Genomic DNA, 19,902 nt, shown 5'->3' on the forward strand with positions numbered 1-19,902 from the left:
CTATCTGCTAAGACTTTTATTTTTCACAAAAAATTGTCAACTCAACCACCAAGACCAGAGACATCTTCTCCATTGTGGAGGAGCTGTCACATCCTGACAGGGTCACTATTAAACCTCTCCCTTCCCAAGTGCTTTGTGACTCCCTTAATCAGTTTTTTGTGGACAAGATTGTTAATATTAAAAAGAGCATCATACCTGTTGGCTTGCCTCTCCCCCTTAGGCCCGACCTTTCCTTGTTATCCCCTAATCCGCAGCAACTTACTCAGATCCCTCCAATCTTGGAGGAGGAATTTTTAGGCTTTTTAAGTAAGGTCACCTCTGGGTCCCCTACTGACTGTTGTCCTCCCTTGATTCTTCGCGAGGCTTTTACAGCTTGCCCGCTTCCCCCCTTGGGACTTCTGAACACGTCCTTGTCCTCTGGTCTGGTTCCCTGTTCTTTCAAGGTTGCTGAGGTTGTGCCTATTTTGAAAAAACCCACAGCGGACCCTACGGTCATGACTAACTTTCGCCCCATTTCCCTTCTCCCTTACCTTAGTAAAATTCTTGAGTCTCATGCTACCAACATTTTGAGCTCATTTATTGAGCACTTCCAATATCTCGACTCCCAACAGGCCGGTTTTAGGCCTGCCCACTCTACGGAGTCGGTCATATTGTCAGTTATGGAGGAACTGCGAAGAGGGGCGGACTCTAACACCAGCCAGGTTCTGGTGCTCCTGGATTTGTCGGCCGCCTTTGACAAGGTCGACCATGCTATTTTGATCGACCGTGTCAGGGGGGCTGGCATCCGGGGCACCGCTCTGGATTGGGTTCGCTCCTTTTTGACCAACCGCCATCAGGCGGTCCGGCTCTCTCAGTTTACCGCTGACAGGGTCGGCTTAACATGTGGCATCCCGCAGGGTTCCTCCTTATCCCCCCTTCTTTTTAATTTATACTTGACCCCCCTTATCCGGTCCTTGCGAGGCAATCATGTCACCGCGTTTAATTACGCGGATGACATCCAGCTGATTTTTAATATTGATGGCTAGGCGGAGTCCATTCTTGATTTCCACTCCACCCTCTGTCACATTAGTGACTGGATGGGGGCTAATAACCTCAAGCTCAACCCCCACAAGACAGAATTGGTTCTTGTCGGGGGTGCGGCCAACCCATGGAAATCCACCTTTTGGCCTGTGAGCTTGGGTCTCCCCCCTAACCCAGTCGATTCAGCCAAAAGTCTGGGAGTCATTATCAGCAGTGATCCTACGATGAAGCCTCAGATCAATGCTGTAGTTTCGTCTTGTTTCTTTCAGCTCCGTAAAGTCTGGAAAATTGCCAGTTTTTTTACCACTGAGGCCCTCACCCTAGTCTTGTTGGCTCTAGTCATCTCAAGGATTGACTATGCCAATTCTCTTTATGCAGGTATCCCGGACTATTTATTGAAAAGGTTGCAGCTTGTTCAAAACCAGGCGGCACGCCTCATCCACCACCAACCTAGGCACCAACACGTTAGTCCTCTGTTAAAGTCCCTTCACTGGCTCCCCGTGTCCGAGCGGTGCAAATTCAAATTAAGCTGCACCATTTTTAAGTCTCTCGCCGGTATGAGTCCTTCCTTCATTTCTTCACTATTACACCCTTATGTTCCCTCTCGTAACCTTCGTTCCTCCTACCTGGCCCTACTCAAGGTCCCGGCTTTTAAACGCAAGAAAGACGGAGGATTAAGATTTTCGTTTCTTGCTCCTTTCTTTTGGAACTCACTCCCTTTAAGTATCAGATCTGTTTCTTCCTATGCTCCTTTTAGGTCCCTTCTCAAGACTCACTTGTTCTGTCGTGTTTACCGCTAACGCCTCGTGTCTCGCGAACTGTTCTCTCCCTGCTGCTCGAGCGCCAAGAAACCGTTAGGTGTTAGCTGCGCTTTAAAAGTAATTTTTACATTACATCTCTTTTTAAACATTTTATATAATGTATTTTATGATCTTTTTAAGAAGTGTATTGTATGCCTCTTTCATGTATTTTTTTATCTAAATTGTGCAGCTTTAATGGTATTTATTTATCGAAATAAAGCTTTTGAACATGAACATGAACAACATGAATTACTCCTACAGTGTTTCTGCGAGAAGGATTTGGGTGAGGAAGAAGCAGAGAGGCTGGAGACCCCTATAACTATGGGTGAGCTAGAGAAAGCTATAAATGAGTTAGCAGCCAGTAAGGCGGCAGGGCCGGATAAACTACCGTTGGAGATCTATAAAACTTTTTGGGGAGTCCTGCAGGAGGATATGTTACCCACATTCAGACGAGCTCAGATTGGTGCCTCTCCTATGTCATGGGATGAGGCCAGCATTGTTGTGTTCAAGAAAAAGGACAAACCTGCCGATCTCCCTGCATCATATCATCCGATATCTTTGCTGAACGCGAACGGCAAAATATATTCGAAAATTCTGGCGACTAGATTGGCGGAAGTGATAACTCCACTGGTGTCGGTGAGACAGCAAGGATTTATCCCTAAACGGGGAACAACGAATCATGTTAATAGCGTAATAACGTTGTTCATCCATGCTAACGGTAGCGGCGACACGCTCAGCGTCATTCTATTAGATGCCGAGAAGGCTTTTGATCTTGTTTCATGGGGGTTTTTGTGGACTGTGATGCGACGACGCGGGTTTAGGCAACAGTTTATCACTGCTCTGCAGACGCTATATCGCCAACCAGTTGCCAAGATCAGTACAATGGGGCTCGTATCTAAACCAGTGTTCATTATGCGTGGGACTAGACAGGAGTACCCCTGCTCCCCATTATTATTTTCATTATACATAGATCCTTTTTTAAAAATGATAGAAAGCAACTCACGGATCCAGTCAGTAAGTTTACAGCAGCAACAATATCGCGTTTTTGCATACGCTGATGATGTGGCCGCGGTATTTCCTAAGCCAGCAGAGGCAATGTGTGAAATAAAGCAATTTGCAGCAGAGTATGGGGCAGTATCTGGCTATAAGTTGAATACATCTAAAACACAAATTGTATGTGTTAACACAGGTCCATACACTAATCAAAGGGTTTTACAAAGAGGTGACTTACTTGGGGATTAGGATAAGAGCCTCCTTGTCTGCGCTGGTTGAATCTAATTGGGGGAAGCTTGTGGAAGGGGTCCTCAGACAATTGGATCAATGTGAATGTCTACACTTATCTTCGGTGGGAAGATGCAACGTTCTAAAGATGATGATCCTACCGAAAATGATATATTTTTTCAGATGTGTGCCCTTGGAGATACCGCGAGCCAATCTTGCTCAATTACAGTCTATCTGGGCTAGAATTATATGGGCACGAGGAAAAGTGCAAAGAGGAATGCGTTACATGGTTTTGCCAAGGGCTCAAGGGGGCTGGGCTGTCCCTGATTTTACTTTATACTATTTTGCGCGAATGTTACAACATATGAATATATTGCTCACTGGGGTAGGACCAATAGATATGGCCGAGGATCCATCTATATATCAAATGTTACTGGGCAGTGAGGCAAAAAATCAACTGTTTCTGAATTTGGATTGGAGCTATTATAAAGGCACAAGATTCAAAATTCTTATAGCCGCCTATAAAGTATGGAAAGCCTTCAAGTAGATGTAGGAGGTAGAAAGAGTTTCCTGGTACACTCCACTAACAGCATCTACCTTTCTTCCAATTGTATTCTGGGATCGGGTGGTATAAAACTGGCGGGCTAAAGGAGTCTCCATGGTTGGTGACTTGTTTATGGAAGGTGGGCTAAAATCGTTCGAGCAGCTCAGGGAGCAGTATCAGCTCTCTAGGGCGGATTTCTTTAAATATTTACAAGTTAGGGATTATGGAAAGCCCACTGGAATATTCAACCTAACCCCCTCATCGAAGCAGTAAGGAAGGAGGCACGATCGGTACACTCTATACCCTAATGTTAGGTACAATGCCTAATGACTTGGAAGCCCATAGCCGTAAATGAGATAATAGATTAGGATAAGCGAAATGTAACAACCTAGGCAATTAAGTGCAACTAGTCATATAAGGATGATGATAGAGAGGAAAACACTAATTACAGTTCACATTCAGATATTTATTAACACAGTTAAAAATTCATTGAAAAACACATAATTATACAGTATGAATCAAATTACAACAATGAGATTAAAATCAACATCATGACAAAAATACAGATTATATTCAAAGTTTAAAAAGTGGCACAATTATATCTCGACGCGCGTTTCGGCGACCAGCGTCTTCTTCTGGAGTTGCCACACACTACCTAAAAATAAAAAGTGACATATAATAGATGTCTTCTTTTTAAACAAAGACAGATTAATTAATACATAACACTTTGAAACTCATTGGGATTAGACTAAACTTTCAATTAGATAGTCTAACATATTATTGAACCTATATTTTTTAACATAAACCTCTCATTATATGACTAGTATAGTCCAACATATGGCAATTCACAATATTTTTTATCTTGACAATCAAAGACACATATTTTTATTCCATTGCTCATCTCTCTTAAGTCAATACGTTGGGAATATATAAAGCCGTAAATATATTTGATAAGGTGAGATGGGAAATACATTATTTACCATTGGTATACTAATGTTCAGTAGTTTTGTTTTAAAAAGATGAAACATATTTCTATGATAATCGTGTGCACTCACTAGTTCTGTGACTTTAGAGTTTTTCAAGCAGTTTGTGATCCGTAAATTCAAGGTCAAGGATAGTATAGCTATAAAAAGTACAGTAAAAATTACCGTTATTAAAGCTCGTTTATATGGTGAGTCTGTTTAAATTAACATTCTAATTGTGTTGCCTTTAATAAAGTGAAGGACTCACATTGATTAGAACTGTGGGTAAAGTTGATTTTAGACTTATTTAAGTTCATTTGTTTGGATATTTATAGATAGCGGTTCATACTATGAACTTTTGATGTATTGAACCAGGGATAACACGATAGTTAGATAAAAGAAAAAAAAAATTGGAATAGAGAATGTGGTATAAAAAAATGATATAAAGCAATTTATTTAAAGCAACACATCACAGTCGCAGTATTTTATTCTATTTCTGTCTAGATGGTAAAGACAAGGATTAACCGTCAGCTATCTCACTTAAAAGTCATGACAATAGTGCAGACAAGATGGCCGATATTAGTCTCTATTCATATTTTTAACTATGATGTGATACATAAAGCGAAACTAAATCGTTTTAATCTGGCCTTCTGATGTTACAAAATATAGAAATTGCGTCTCTATTGTATCTCCATTGATGGAATTATTTACCTTTTAAAGTTGGTACTGGAGCCAGAATTCGAACACATTTAGGGATGAAACCCAAATCTGGTAACCGATAGATAGTTACATTCCAAGAGCGGTGGATAGATTAAAACATACAAATCTGGAAGGCATAATTATAAAGGGTATGTTTAGTGTTTAGCGCTTAAATTTATAATTACTGAAATATATTTATCATTTATATGTATTACCTGAAATAAATATAAAACATGAGTAATGCCTCCTGGTCGCTGATTATGCTGACGATAAACTATAAAGGGGAATATAAAAGGAAACCAGTAGTCAGTGCCTCTACTTGGTTAGATAACGCATTCACGAGACAGCGGGAGAGTTCACTTATTTACTCTGCCTACCTGCATAAAGAAGTATCGAATAACATGTATAAGAAGTAACCTCCGGATATGAGGATTATTTTTCAATGGCAGTATTCCGCTATGAAGTGGAAAAAAGGAAAATAAATAATTTTAACTTTAGCATCGATATTTAGTAATGAAGCCTTTCACATATGTAGCGTTACGCGTTGAAGGCAGATTCGTTCACAGCGCGACAACTTACCAATATGTATAAATCTTTAAGCTGACCAGGGGCATACCACGGGCTTCTTCCAGGAATTTGTTAGCGGTAATATTTTTAAATTAGTTCAAGCAGGACTTTTTAAGCTCGCAGGCTATTGGTTACTGCACCCGATTTTTGACGTATCAAAGCCGTTAGTAGAAATACGGCAAGGTAAATGAAAATAGAAAGTGGACTAATCTGGGTAGTCGCTATTCATTTTATTTAAACACTAGGAGTGGTCTATCGTTAGTAACCACAAAGAATATTTATTTCCTAAGTCTAATATTTATTAGACTTGAGATCGATTACGAAAATAGCTGTACCGCTAGTTTAATTTATTCATTTGTTTGTTCCATCAATGTCGCCAATGTTAAAACAAAATAGAGAGGCGGGGTATCCAAAAAATAGAAATAGCAAACATACTACATTAATGCTATCAGCGGTCTCGTTATTTTAATGGGACAGATACATCTTTTATTCAACCTTTGTTAAAAATAAACTACTGATGTGTTCATTTGTTCATTATAAGTTGTCTTAATACTTCAATATGCAAAAAATTGAACCAACATTGATCCAATTTAAAGCATGACAAAGGTCATAGACATTGATTCACTCACTTTGATCAAGATAAAATTGATCTTACAAATGGGTAAATCTATATTTTATCCAATATATTTACTTTTATATCAGAAAGGTTTTTAAAGGTTGACAAATAGCTAATTTATATTGAGGGCGTGGGAGATATAGGGATTAACTGTTATCTGCGTGGGTTAATGAATAGCATTTTCCCACGGAATCTCACTATTTAACCCATTTTTAAATGTATCAAAGACAAACATCCAGTAAACTTCTCGCTTTTTTCTGGTTTGTGTGCCTCCCTGTGAATCAGGTATGTGTATTTTTTCTAGTATTCGCCAACTGAATTCTTCTGGGCCATGATTTTGTTCAGTAAAGTGCTTCACCATGGGTGCAAACATTTTCTTTGTCTTTATAGCTGAGCGATGCTCAGTTGGACGAACTTGGATAGTCCTGGAGGTTTCTCCTATATATCCAAGTTGACAAGGGCACTTAATAAAGTAAATTCCACATTTCTTTTGCCCTAGTAGTATGCCCATTATGGCTGAACTGTTCTCCAGCAATAATATTACTGCAAGATTTGCACGTAGAACAGGGTATAGTGCCTTTAATGGGTTGACTAGTAAGGATAGATCTCTGTACACATTTGGGCTGACTGGAGGGGTTGTTAAACCTTGAGTGTACAATGCAGTCCTTAATATGTTTGTTACGGTAATAGATTAGGATGTCAGGGTATACAGTTGGAGACTTCCATCGATCTGGCTGGACGACTCTTTATGTCCGCTAATCTCTATGCCCAACACTACAAGACTGTCTTCAATTTATATTTTACACCTGATAAAATTGCTAAATGGGGGGGGCAGGAGGTGAAGTGCTTTCGATATGGGATGGCTGATGCTGATGTGGTGCATGATTTTTTTTTTTTCATTTAAGTAGGCTATTCGAGCATATGGATACATTTCTCACCAAAATCTTGGGGGAGCCTACACATTTGTCAGCCATGCAGATTCTGTTAGGGGTAGAGATGGGCGCAGCAGCGGACACAGTATCTAGAAAATCAGTTTATTTGATTTTCTTAGCCACAGCAGTGGTTAGGCTTTGCATTGCGTCTTGTTGGCTACAAAAAGACGCCCCATCATTTGAGGCATGGAAGGGTCCTTGTTATGTTCAATATGGAGTATAGTTTATATGCTCTTAAAGGTAGGCGGAAAATGAAACTTCCATAGGTCCTGTGTTGGTGGATTCCGCAACTCCTACGACGCGTATGTTGTTGCGTCTACTCCTCGCCTCCAACTCCTCATTCTTTGCCGCTATCACACGCAATATGTTGTCCATTCTGGATAGGCGGGTATCGTGAGACGTCGACGTGTCCTCCGCGGCCGATATGCGTCGCTCTGCCTCCGTCAGGCGTTCCTCATGGACCTCTAGTTTCTGTGCAACCCCGTCCATCCTCGAGGACAGCCGATCCACTTTGTCCACTATTGTGGCGAAGCCCTGTCTCATCTCCTCCATCATCATGCGCATCTCAGGGGTCATGGACGTGGAGGGGGGTTCAGCGCCCGCCGGTCCACGGGCACCGCCAGGGTCAGCCGTGTCTCGCAACTGTTTTCTAGTGGCCGCGGGCTCGAAAGAGAGTTTAGGCTGTTTATTGTCATTCTTCCCCATTGTACGTCTCTTGTAGGGGCTAGAGGCGCTCGGAGATGTACGATTAGCGCGGTCCTCACCGCCCGCCAACGATCTGTTTTGCATCCGTATTATCAGACCAGTGGTCGCTCAGATGGTGGCCCCCTCTGCGCGAGGAGCAGTCCAGCAACCCGCAAGAATGCACCACCAGATAAGGTGACTTCCGCTCCAGCAATGGAGGTTACCCGCATTCACTCACGAGGGGGTCAGAGGTCCCACTCAGCCCTTGTCCTCGCCGCAGTATGGAGGGGAGGTGCGTACTCCTGTGGGCCCCAGACACGCGGCACCTCCACAGCCACGCAGTAATCACGCGCCTGTGGGTGCCGTATGTCTGCTGCAGGTGATGTGGACCATAGTAGGCTCAGAGTGCGCTTGAGCAGTTCCCCTGCCTCGCAGGTATGCACTCAGAACAGTGCTGGAGAGTCTCAGGGGGGAAGTTTACCCGTGCTGCCGGCGGGCGACAACCAGTGAAGGGACCGGCCCAAGATAGCGTCCCCCAGTAGGCTCCTGACGCTCCTCAATCCGCCGCTAGCAGCAGCGGCGAGCCCTCGGAGGAAGGGTTGACGCTACCGGGCAGCTGTACAAAAAGTCCGGGGCCCCGCTCAATTACCTCCCGGTGCAGGCGGCAGGCCTCCGCCTCTCGCGTAGTACCAGCGAGTCCTCGCGTCTCCGCTCAGTGTCTCTGCCTTTGACAGCTGCCCGTGGAAGGAGAAGACTCACCGCCACTACGGGTCCGCCGAGCAGCAGCAGGTTCCGCAACCTCCGGGCGGGCCGCCCCGCGTCCGAGGCCTGTCTACCTCGTGGCGAGCCCCGGCCTCTCGTGGTCGCCCCTCCAAGCCGTTGCGCCGCCCTTCCGCAGCAGCGCACCCCGGTCAGTCTTCCCACGCGACGAAGTCCGGTGTCCGATGTCGGATCACCTTCAAACTCGGACAGGATCTGCAGGGCACATGAACTCACACTCGCTGATATTTTCAGGCGAGCATCTGCAGGATAGAAGGATATATGCAGGATAGTTCTGACCAGGCAGCCAGAGCCTCACTAAAGTGCGGCCATTAGCTCGTGCGCCCTCTAGCGCCCCCGTAAAATGAAACTTGGGCGGTACATTGGGGAGGCAGTTATGACATATATGGAGACATACAGCCCTGGATTGGGAATGGTTTGTTGTCTTACCTTGCTTATAATTGTCTATTTCTTTTGCATTTACAAGTTTGCTGTATATTGGTTTGATTTATTATCCCCTGCTCGTATGTGACAATATGTATTCATTTCGCATTCTCTCTTTGATTATTTGGGATGCTATCGCCTATTATTTATGTGCCTTGTTTTCTTAGGTTTCTGTTTTGCACTCATGTATTTTCAATTAAAAAAATTATTAAATCCCAAGTTTTGGATTTTGGCTATCTAGACAGCTATAGCACCACCACCAAGGGTCCAAGACTGGAAGGGCACCATAAAGGGTGTTATGACTCATTCAGGCTGGTTCCAGGGGTGGGTTCAAAATGGTGGGAGCCTGTTATGTCCCTGTGGCTCTATACAGGAGGCCAGCAAACTAGACCTCTCACTCTGGTAGTGCTGAGTTCAGGTGAAGATGCAGGGCTCAAGCAGCAATGCAGACTTCTAAGGGTTCAATACAGGCTCCAGGCAGCATAGCAATTTTGTGGAGTACACAGCAGGTCACAGCAGCAGGCAGTCCTCTTAGAGTCCTTCCGCTGGTCCAGAAAGTGAACTGAGAGAAGGTCTCAGGGCCCTATTTTTATAATGAGTGCCTTCTTTGAAGTATCAGAGTTTCTATAGGTTTCTATTTGTGGTGCTTGGAATTTTCTGACTCCCCTACCCTGGCAACAAGCTGGCTGCAGAGACAATGCAGTGGTGACAAACCCTTTGTGTAATGGCAGACCACATCCTAAACAGTTGCAAGTGGGGCTGTGCCCAGCTACGCCTCCCCCATCCTGCTGGCAGATGGCCCATTCAGGTACACCTAATCGCTCTATTGTGTGACTCTCTGGGAGGAATCCACAGAGTCCAACTGCCAACTACATACAGTCTTGTGGCCTAATTCAGGCTGCAGGCACCAATGGCCAGGGCCAGGAAAATACCAGCTTTCTGTAAGTAGTATTTTTAGATTTTTTATTTAATATCTGTCTTTATCATCAAAGAGAGTTTTTAATGACAAATTCACAGATGCCCAACATAGTATGCTTGTTCGTTCCCAATCAAAAGTTAACACTTATTAACTGTAATATGGCAACCCAATTTTATCCTATGGGATAGATAGGTCTCACAGTAGTGAGAAACAAATTTAGAAGTGTTTCAATACATATAACTTTGAAAGTGCATGTCCAACCTTTTAATTATAAGGCATCCTGCCCTATGAGCTACCTAGGGCCTACATTGGAGTGACTTACATGGCATTAAAGGGGGGTTTACGGCTTGGCAAAGGGGTTATATTGTCAAGTCAAATTAGCAGTTTAAAACTGCATTCAGGCTGCATTGGCAGGGCTGGTACAGGTTTTGAGGGGCTAATTAAGTGGATATTACAATATGTGGCTCACTAGTGCAATTATTTTACAGCCTCTGGTAATATGGTATACCACTCTACAAGGGACTTATAATTAAATTAAATGTACCAATCATGTGTAAACCAATTTTTCATGTTTAGCACTGGTTAGCAGTGGAAGGCTAAGAAAAACAAAGTTGAGCAAAAGTGGAGGGAAACAGGAAAAACATTTGGGAGAGACCACACTAAGGCTGACAAGTCTAACGAAGGTGGTATAAAGTAGTGTAGTATAACCTTCGCCTGCTGAAATTCTCTGTCTGAAGTAGGCAGACTTGTGTCTTCAGAGGTTGTAACACCATCAGTCCTTGTGTTCTCATTGGCTACTCATTGTCTACTTTATAGCTTTTAATCTGCGTGTTCTGCTCTTATGCTGATAAGCTTGCAGCAGAATTGGTCTCATTATGAAACACACTATTGTCTACAGGCTATTATCTGTTGTCCAGAAATGTAATTATTGTTTGATGCAGCAGGGCGAGAGGCCTGACTGAAAAACACCAGGGAGGACTTTAAGGTCACCTCAATTACACTTTCCCTTGTCTTGAAAAGCACTGCAGGGCCAGGTCTGGCTAAAAACTGGAGATTCCAAGAGCAGGGAGCCGAAAGCCAGAGACCAGTCCCTGGGGGTGCCTTTGGCACCCACCAACTAACAGCACCAGGGTTGCCTTCTTAGGGCACCACTGTGACCTCTCACCACTGCCAACTCCCAACGCTGCCACATCTCTTTGCCGCTACAATACCCCGGCCCAGCAGACCTAGAGCCAGAGAACTATAAAGCCACTTCAGCCCTCTGGGATACTGTCGAGCACCAAGCAGGACAGGGTGTCAAAGTCTGGGCCATGGCAAAGAGGAGACTGGCAAAAGCAGCACAGGACCAGGGGCAACGCAGGCAGGAGCACACCCAGGCTGGTGGAGAAGTGTGGCTCAAATGGTTAGAGCAGCAGACCCTGATGCAGAGGTCTGGTCCGGGACCAGGGTTCAATACTCGCCTCGGTGGGTTTGGGGCTCAATTTCCTCGGACCTGATAATTCTCACCTCGGTGCCTATTCTAATCATGGGTCCCAATCTGCAACTCTGGGCAATAGCTTGCTTAATCTCCACAACGGCCCCAACAGCGCTGTGATGCCTGGCTTCACCTTGGGGGTGCCCAGGAGCTGACACTTCACAGGGAAAAGCCAGGACAGGTTCCTAAGCGGTATACGGACAGCGCCGGGACACTTCCGTTGGAGGTAGCTGTGCGCTTTACAAATGCTGGCATTTACATTTTACCCCACGCCTCACTTGGCCCAGATTGTGTCTCGTGGAGAAGATGATTCTCCTCCAAAAACTGCTTAAGTTGCTGATTCACAAATTTCTCAGCAATGTTTGTGGAAAAAGGTAATAGTGAGATTGGTCTCAGATTTTCAGGGAGGGACGGATCTAAATTGGGTTTCTTGCATAATGGGATCACCATGGAATGTTTCCACTCTTTAGCAGGGCATTCCATGGTGATCCCTTTATGCCTTTTTCCGCAAACATTGCTGAGAAATTTGTGAATCAGCAACTTAAGCAGTTTTTGGAGGAGAATGATCTTCTCCACGAGAGGCTGAGGATTTCAAGCTATGTCTAGTCGACCTGGCACTGGATGAAGAGCTGCTGCCTTAGATTAAATGCCAGTAAAACTGACATCCTAGTGGTGGGGAAGCAGCCCTCCATTTGGTCCATGAGCTGGTGGCCCAGTGAGCTAGAGTCACTTCCCTCTCCGAGCCACAAACTTAAAAATCTCAGAGTCTGGTTTGATCCCATACTCTCTTTCTCTGACCAAATCACCCTCACAGGCACATGTTTTGGGACCTTAAAAATGCTCAGGAAAATCCTGAGGCTTATTCCAGACTGTGCAAAAAATATGGCAGTCCAGGCCAGTCACATGCAGATTGGATTAGTGTAATGTTCTTTTTCTGGGGGCATCAAAAAGGAGCTTATATATATGTTCCAACGGGTGCAAAAAGTGGCAGCTCGCATGCTGCTGTACATCCCCAGATATGCGCCTACAGGATGCTCCCTGGAAACACTCCATTGGCTCCCTATTGAGGGAAGGATCTTCTTTAAAGTCCTGCGTTATGTTCACAGAATACTACAGGGCAAAGGCCAGAAATACCTCCATCCGCTGATTCAAGCATATCAACCTACGCTCTGCCTGAGCTCGGCTTGAACGGGTTTGGTTAATGTCCCCAAATACAACCGAAAAGCTTTGGCGGCATCTCCTTCAGGCGCGGGTCTGCCTAGCAGTGGCATTCTCTTCCTTTACACCTCAGAATGGAGACTTCTGAACTAGTCTTTCGAAAACACCTTGAAACCTCTGGACCTCATTTATGAAAAGTGACGCATAGCTGCGTGAAAACAGCGATGCGTCACTTTTCACTGCGCCCTCCTTGCACCACCAATGATGTGTCATATTTACAGTATGACGCATCATTGCGCAAGGAGTTACAGATACGTCAGTATTTCTGACGTATCTGTATGACGCAAAAGTGACGCATTGCTGGAGTGTGTCACAAAAGTGACGCAACTCCAGCAATGTGTACTTTCACATGGGACAAGCCCCATGTGAAAGGGCCTACGTCAGTTTTACGGCTGCTGTGAGGCAGGCGTAAGAAATTGACGCATTTGTGTCCTAGAAGTGGCGCAGTGAAATCACATAGATTTCACTTCTTCACTTCTATGACCCTTTCTTGCGTCAATACGCCCCCTTGCATAAATTATACCTGGCGCAGGTATAATGTGGCGCAGGGGTACAAAGTGACGCATCTACCTAGATGCGTCACTTTGCAAATATGGCGCAACAAGGCGCATTTTTTTACGCCACTGGTGCGTCACAAAACGTGACGCACCAGCAGCGTGAAAGTGACGCATAGCCTCATAAATGAGTCCCTCTGTGTTTAAAAAATAACTGAATAAATCTCACTCTTTTCTGAGTTTAGCCTTGTCGTAATTCAGCACGGGACACTCCAAACTGGAGTAAACAAGCGCTTTACAAGCTGCAATATTAATAATAATGGTGCACAATCTGATCCGTCCCACACCTGCTCACCAGTAGGCAGGCCCCCCTCAGTGCCTAGTGCACCATCTGACCCCCCCCCTCACCTGCCCACCAGTAAGCAGCAGCAGGGTCCCGGGTGCCAGATTCAGGGTGCGATCCGACCACGCCTGAGACCCTGGTGCTGCCATCTGCATGCTCTGTTCCTCCTTTGCCTCTCCTACCTCCGCATCTCCTCTGCGCGCGCTGACCTCACCATTCCCATTCTGGCACACAGCACCATATAAGGGAGAAAGGAGCATTTTCAAAAAGCCACATCACATTCCGAGAGGTGTGCCTGGAAACCTATGCAGCTTTACAAGCATACACCGGGGAACGTTTGTGAATTGAACAAAGAAATCTTAAAAGTGTCAGCCTCTTACTCACAGAGACGCAAAATACAGCGCCAAAGGGAGAGAAGCTTTTAGGGGCATATTATCAGTTCACACCAGAACATGGGCTTTTATGGGAATTCACAAGGGCATATTATCAAGACCATTATTGCCGCTTTAGCAGCAGTTTCCTGCCGCTAAAGCAGCGATAATTTTAACGCCGTTCTTCATAATATGCCCCAAACTTCTTATACAAACAAGCTTTTTGGGGAGCAGCACCGCCAAAGGAACTGAGGGCCAGTCATGGTCAAAGAGATCTCCTCTCGTCCCACAACCCTGGCAACCTGATGGGCGTGACCCCTGAAAGAAACAGACGGGGAGGAACTGGCAAATGACTGTGTCTGCTCTTCTAAAGAGACTAATGAATCTCTACAGTCATCCCACACTTTCGAGTCTGGAACTCAGTTTCAGGAAGATCTGCAAACATGGCTGCCCTGCAAGGCTATCCCCAAAGTCCATTTTGTCTCGATTCATAACTCACTGGTCTTCAGCATTCATGCATCAATCAATCAGAGTACTTGTAAAGCGTGCTACTCGCCCGTGAGGGTCTCAAGGCGCTGAGGGGAGGAGTCTTCTGAAGGCGAGTAGGTCTTGGGTCTGCCGTAGGTGGGTAGGGAGGGTGTTCCAGGTCTTGGCGGCGAGGTAGGAGAAGGATCTGCCCCTGGCGGTTGTTCATTGGATGCGGGGGACATCAGCGAGGGTGATGCTGGTGGAGCGAAGCTGGCGGGTCGGGGTGTATAAGTTGAGTCTGCTGTTCAGGTAGGCTGGTCGGCGTTGTGGAGTGCTTTGTGTGCATGGGTGAGGAGCTTGAAGGTGATACTCTTGTCGACGGGGAGCCAGTGTAGGATTCTCAGGTGGGGGGTGATGTGGCTGCGGCGGGGGACATTGACGATCAGTCGGGCGGAGGCGTTTTGTATGCATTGTAATCTTCTTAGGTGTTTGGCTGGGATTCCTGTGTAGAGTGTGTTGCCGTAGTCCAGTCTGCTGCTGACGAGGGCCTGTGTCACCATTCTTCTCGTTTTGGTCGGGATCCACTTGTAGATCCTGCGGAGCATGCAGAGGGTATTTGTAGCAGGACGAGGAGACGGCATTGACCTGTTTAGACATGGAGAGGGAGGAGTTGAGGATGAATCCTAGGTTTTGTGCGTGGTCGGTGGATGTCGGTGCTGCTCCCAGTGTGGTCAGCCACCACGAGTCATCCCAGGCTGAGGGGGTGGGTCCGAGGATGAGTACCTCCGTCTTGTCCGAGTTTAGCTTCAGACGGCTGTTCTGCATCCAGTCAGCGACGGCCTTCATTCCCTCGTGGAGGTTGGTCTTGGTGGTGTGCAGGTTCTTGGTGAGGGATAGGATGAGCTGGGTGTCATCGGCGTAGGAGATGATGTTGAGGTCGTGTTGGTGGGCCACTTGTGCGAGGGGGGCCATGTAGATGTTGAACAGGTTCGGGCTGAGGGATGAGCCCTGTGGGACGCCACAGATGATGTCTGTGGCCACGGATCGGAAGGGCAGGAGGCGGACTCTCTGGGTTCTGCTGGAGAAGAAGGACGAGGTCCAGTCAAGGGCCTTCTCTTGGATTCCGGCTTCTAGGAGGGGTGTCTTCAGAGTGCGAAGGCAGACCATGTCGAAGGTGGCTGACAGGTCCAGGAGGATGAGGGCTGATGTTTCGCAGTTGTCTAGTTGGTGCCTGATGTCATCTGTGGCGGCGATGAGGGCTGTCTCTGTGCTGTGGTTTTGTCTGAACCCGGACTGGGACGGGTCCAAGATGTTGTTGTCTTCCAGGTGGCGGGCCAGTTGCATGTTGATGAATCTCTTGATGACCTTTGCCAGGAACGGGAGCAGGGAGATGGGCCGGAAGTTCTTGAGGTCCTTGGGGTCCGCCTTGGGCTTCTTGAGGAGGGCGTTGATTTCGGCGTGTTTCCAGCTTTCCGGGAATGTCGCTGTTTCGAAGGAGAAGTTGATGACCTTCCGTAGTTGGGGTGCAATAGCAGCGTCTGCTTTGTTGAATACGTGGTGTGGGCACAGGTCTGACGGAGATCCCGAGGGGATGGAGTTCATGACCTTGCGTGTCTCGTCGTTGACGTTGGACCAGGAGGTCAGGCGGTTGGTGCTGGTGGTGTTCACAGGGGAGGTGGGGTCTGGCGTTGTCGAGGTGTTCATGGTGTTGAAGCTGTCATCGATGTCAGCGATCTTGCGGTGGAAAAGATGGCCAGTGAGATGCACAGTTCTTGTGAGGGCAGTATGTCGTTGGCGTTGGTGCTGGGGTTGGAGAGTTCCTTTACAATGCTGCGATGCTGAAGAGCTCTTTGCTGTCGTGTGCGTTGTTATCCAGGCGGTCTTTGAAGGAGTATCTCTTGGCTTATCTGATGAGGTGGTGATGTCTGTGCGTGGCGTCCTTGTGGGCTGCACGATTGTCGGGAGTGCGTTCGTGGAGCCATATCTTCTCCAGTTTCCAGCAGGCGTGTTTGGAGGTCTGCAGCTCGTCGGAGAGCCAGTTGGCTCCCTTGCTGGCGTGGTTGTTGGAGGGTTTCTTGAGCGGGGCGAGGGTGTTGATGCAGTCGTTGATCCACTGTCTGAGGTTGCGGGCTGCGGCGTCTTGGTTTGTGGGGGGTCTGTGGGTGGTTTCTGGGCCAGGGTGGTGATCAGCTGGTCTTCGGTGACTTTGCTCCAGCTGCGGCAAGGCAGCTGTTTGGTGCGGTGGTACGTGGTTGGCTTGCTGAAGGTGAAATAAATGCAGCGGTGGTAGGAGCAGTGGAGTTCAGTGGTGTGGTTGAAGGCGATGTTGGTTTCTGTGGAGAAGATGGGGTCCAGTGTGTGGCCAGTGGCGTGGGTGGGTGCGTTGACGAGTTGTCTGAGGCCGAGGTTGTCGATCAGGGTGGCGGAATTGGCGTTGTTGCTGTTTTTGAGGTGGAAATTCAGGTCCCCGAGGAGGATGTAGTCTGTGGAGGCGAGTGCGTGGGTGGTGGCGAGATCAGCGATGGAGTCCCTGAATTGTGCTCGGCGTCCGGGTGGTCTGTAGATGAGTGTTCCTCTGAGGGTGGTGGTGGGGTCGGTGTGGATCCGGAAGTGCAAGTGTTCGGCGGTGTTAAGGGTGTCGTCTGCGTGGGTGGCGACCTTGAGGGTGTACTTGTGGACGATGGCTATTCCTCCTCCGATTCCGTTGGCGCGATCTTTGCGGTTGATCTTGTAGCTGTCAGGGATGGCTGTGGCGATGTCGGGAGCCGAGGGGTCGTTCCACCAGGTCTCGGTCAGGAAGGCCACGTCTGGAGCGGAGGTGTCGAGCAGATCCCAAAGCTTGACTGCGTGTTTACGTGCGGAGCGGGTGTTAAGGAGTATGCAGCGAAGGTGTTTGGGTCCGGTCCTTGGAGGTTTGGTGGTTCTGTCGCAGGAGAAGCTGCAGGTGTGGCAGGTGAACGGTCCGTGAGTCCGTTTCGGTGTGGCTTGGAAGCAGGTGTGGTTTTGGCTGGTGTTGAGTGCGTGGATGGTGCTGGCGTTGTAGCGGAGTCTGGTGTTGTGGCGTTCGCGGGGTCCCGGGGTTCTGGCGCTGGGCGCGGACTGGCGCAGACGCGCTTGCCTTTGGCGCGCATTTGGCGTGGCCTCGATAAGAGGTGGGTAGGGAGGGAGGAGCAGCTGGGAGGTGGGAGCAGGGATGCCAATGGGTGTCAGGGGGGCAGGGCCGCAGCGGCGCGAACGAGGGAGCAGGAGACGGTGGTGGCAGGAGCAACGAGGCAGCTGGCGGCTGAGTGGTGGCGTGGGGAGCGACCAGCCTGCGAGCAGGGTCAAAGGTCACTCCTGCGCCACTGCACAGCCCCCTTAAGAGGAAGAAAGGGAGGGAGGACCAGCTGGGAGGCGGAAGCGGGGTAGCCAATGGGTGTCAGGTGGGCAGGGCCGCAGGGACGCAGTGGCGGGAACGCGGGAGACGGTGGCGGCAGGAGCAAAGAGGCAGCTAGCGGCTGTGTGGTGGCGTGGAGAGCGACCTGCCTGCGAGCAGGGTCAAAGATCGCTCCTGCGCCACTGCAAAGCCCCCTTAAGAGGAAGAAAGGGAGGGAGGAGCAAATGGGAGGCGGGTGGCCAATGGGTGTCAGGGGAGCGGGGTCGCAGGGACGCAGCGGCGGGAGCGTCAGACGGTTGCAGCAGGAGCAACGAGGCAGCTGGTGGCTGTGTGGTGGTGTGAAGAGCGACCTGCCTGCGAGCAGGGTCAAAGGTCAAGTGTACTGATTCTAGCCTTAAACACTACAGAGGAGAATAGGGGATGGTGGCATTTACAGTGGCTACTGGTAGTTAACAGGGGTGGTGAGGGGAAGGGAGGGTTGAAAATCCTAAAGAAAATATACCTTTTTCACCGCCTCTCTGTGTCCACTTATCTTCTCCAGTCCGGAGCCGAAGAAGAAGCAAGAAGCACCCGGGCACACAGGCTCCTCTGAACTATTCACAACGCTGCAATGCAAGGTCGTGATTGGTCTGAGTGCTGTGAATATGCAAAGTGCGCATGACTGCTTGGTTGTGCCGAAACGGCTGTTCAAGCAGTCATGCGTACTTAGTGTGCATAGTCCACTCCTCCTCTCTGAGGCTCCAGCCCCGCCCTGCCCTAACTCAACCCACAGCAACCAAAAATAAAAGGATAATAACCTAAGTTATGATCATTTTATTTTGCCATCTTTCACTACTCTAAGAGCAATGTGGTGATGCTCCTCCGCCATAGCGGAGGAGCCGCCACTGGGCCTTTAGTCTTAGAGAGGCCAGAGTGCAGAGACACATCACTGCTGTGCATGACTGCAGCACTGGCCTTCTGTGTACGCCACCACTGATACTCAAACACCTGCAAGGCCTTAACGTCAGATCTGCTTCTTGTCTCGACAGGTACCCAAAGGGTCTGGTCGCAGACCGAGGGCCATTCTGCTATGTTTTACTCTCCTGACGTTCTGCCTGATCACCACAACAAGGACCCAGTTTCACCCAGACTGCTGCACTCAAGCGGCCCTCAGGAACAGGCGCTGCTGCCCAGTCTCCACCGATGGAAGTGTGTGTGGCAATCTCACAGGCCGAGGGTCCTGTCAACGACACCAGCTACGGGATCCCAAAATAACCGACACGCGGTGCAACTGGCCCTACCAAGTGTATAATGAAATCTGCTCCTGCAAAGGAAACTACAATGGAGCAGACTGTGGGGACTGCAAGCCCTACTATCATGGACCCACCTGCTCAGAGTACATCCCATGTGTGCGCAAGGCGCTTCACGAACTCACGGCTGCGGAGAAGAAGCAGTTCATCAACACACTCTACCTGGCCAAGACCACTCCCAGCACCAGGTGTGTTGTCCAAACTGGGGGTGAATTGGGGCACGTCGACACCTATACATTTCAGCCCACCTCAGAGTATGATTGTCTCGTCGCCTTCCATGCCAACTCTGCCATGTACATCTCTATCGGTGGCCAAAGGATCGATAAAGACCTGCTTCACTATGGCCCAGCCTTCTGCACTGGCCACCGCTATTTGTTAATACAATTCGAACATATGTTGCAAAAATTGTCCGGTAACAAATCTTTTTGCCTTCCTTACTGGGACTGGACAAAGGATGGCGACACTTGTGGCGTGTTTACCGATGACCTCATGGGAAGAGTCGGCCCCAATGGAACCATTCTGGCCCCGTCCTGCTTTGCTGACTGGAAGGTAGGTCTCTCTCCTTGTAGACAAAGAATGCATGTACTAACCGGTGACTTCCTGCTGAGTTACAACTCTCACTGCCCATTAAAACAAGTGGCCTTCAGCGGGCCTCCACAGTTGCACATAGCACTGGAAGCCAACCAGACAGTCACCAGCAAC

The 19,902-nt window shown here is 48.0% G+C and overlaps 1 protein-coding gene and 1 long non-coding RNA gene across 2 annotated transcripts in view; one reads left to right on the forward strand and one right to left on the reverse strand.

Moving 5' to 3' along the window:
• LOC144772167 (tyrosinase-like) overlaps positions 1-19,902 on the forward strand; it is a 175,233-nt gene that overhangs the window by 69,477 nt on the left and 85,854 nt on the right. The window contains exon 2 of the mRNA XM_078656309.1: positions 18,940-19,749. Within this exon, the coding sequence (XP_078512435.1) occupies positions 18,940-19,749 (810 nt within the window). The remainder of the gene's footprint in view (positions 1-18,939; positions 19,750-19,902) is intronic.
• LOC144772166 (uncharacterized) lies at positions 4,076-5,518 on the reverse strand. Its single transcript, XR_013599677.1, has 3 exons — positions 5,462-5,518; positions 5,259-5,373; positions 4,076-4,240 (listed from the first exon to the last, which is right to left on the reverse strand). It is a non-coding gene; the product is annotated as an uncharacterized LOC144772166 (long non-coding RNA).

Source organism: Lissotriton helveticus, chromosome 8, assembly GCF_964261635.1.
Source record: "Lissotriton helveticus chromosome 8, aLisHel1.1, whole genome shotgun sequence".
NCBI lineage: Eukaryota > Metazoa > Chordata > Amphibia > Caudata > Salamandridae > Lissotriton > Lissotriton helveticus.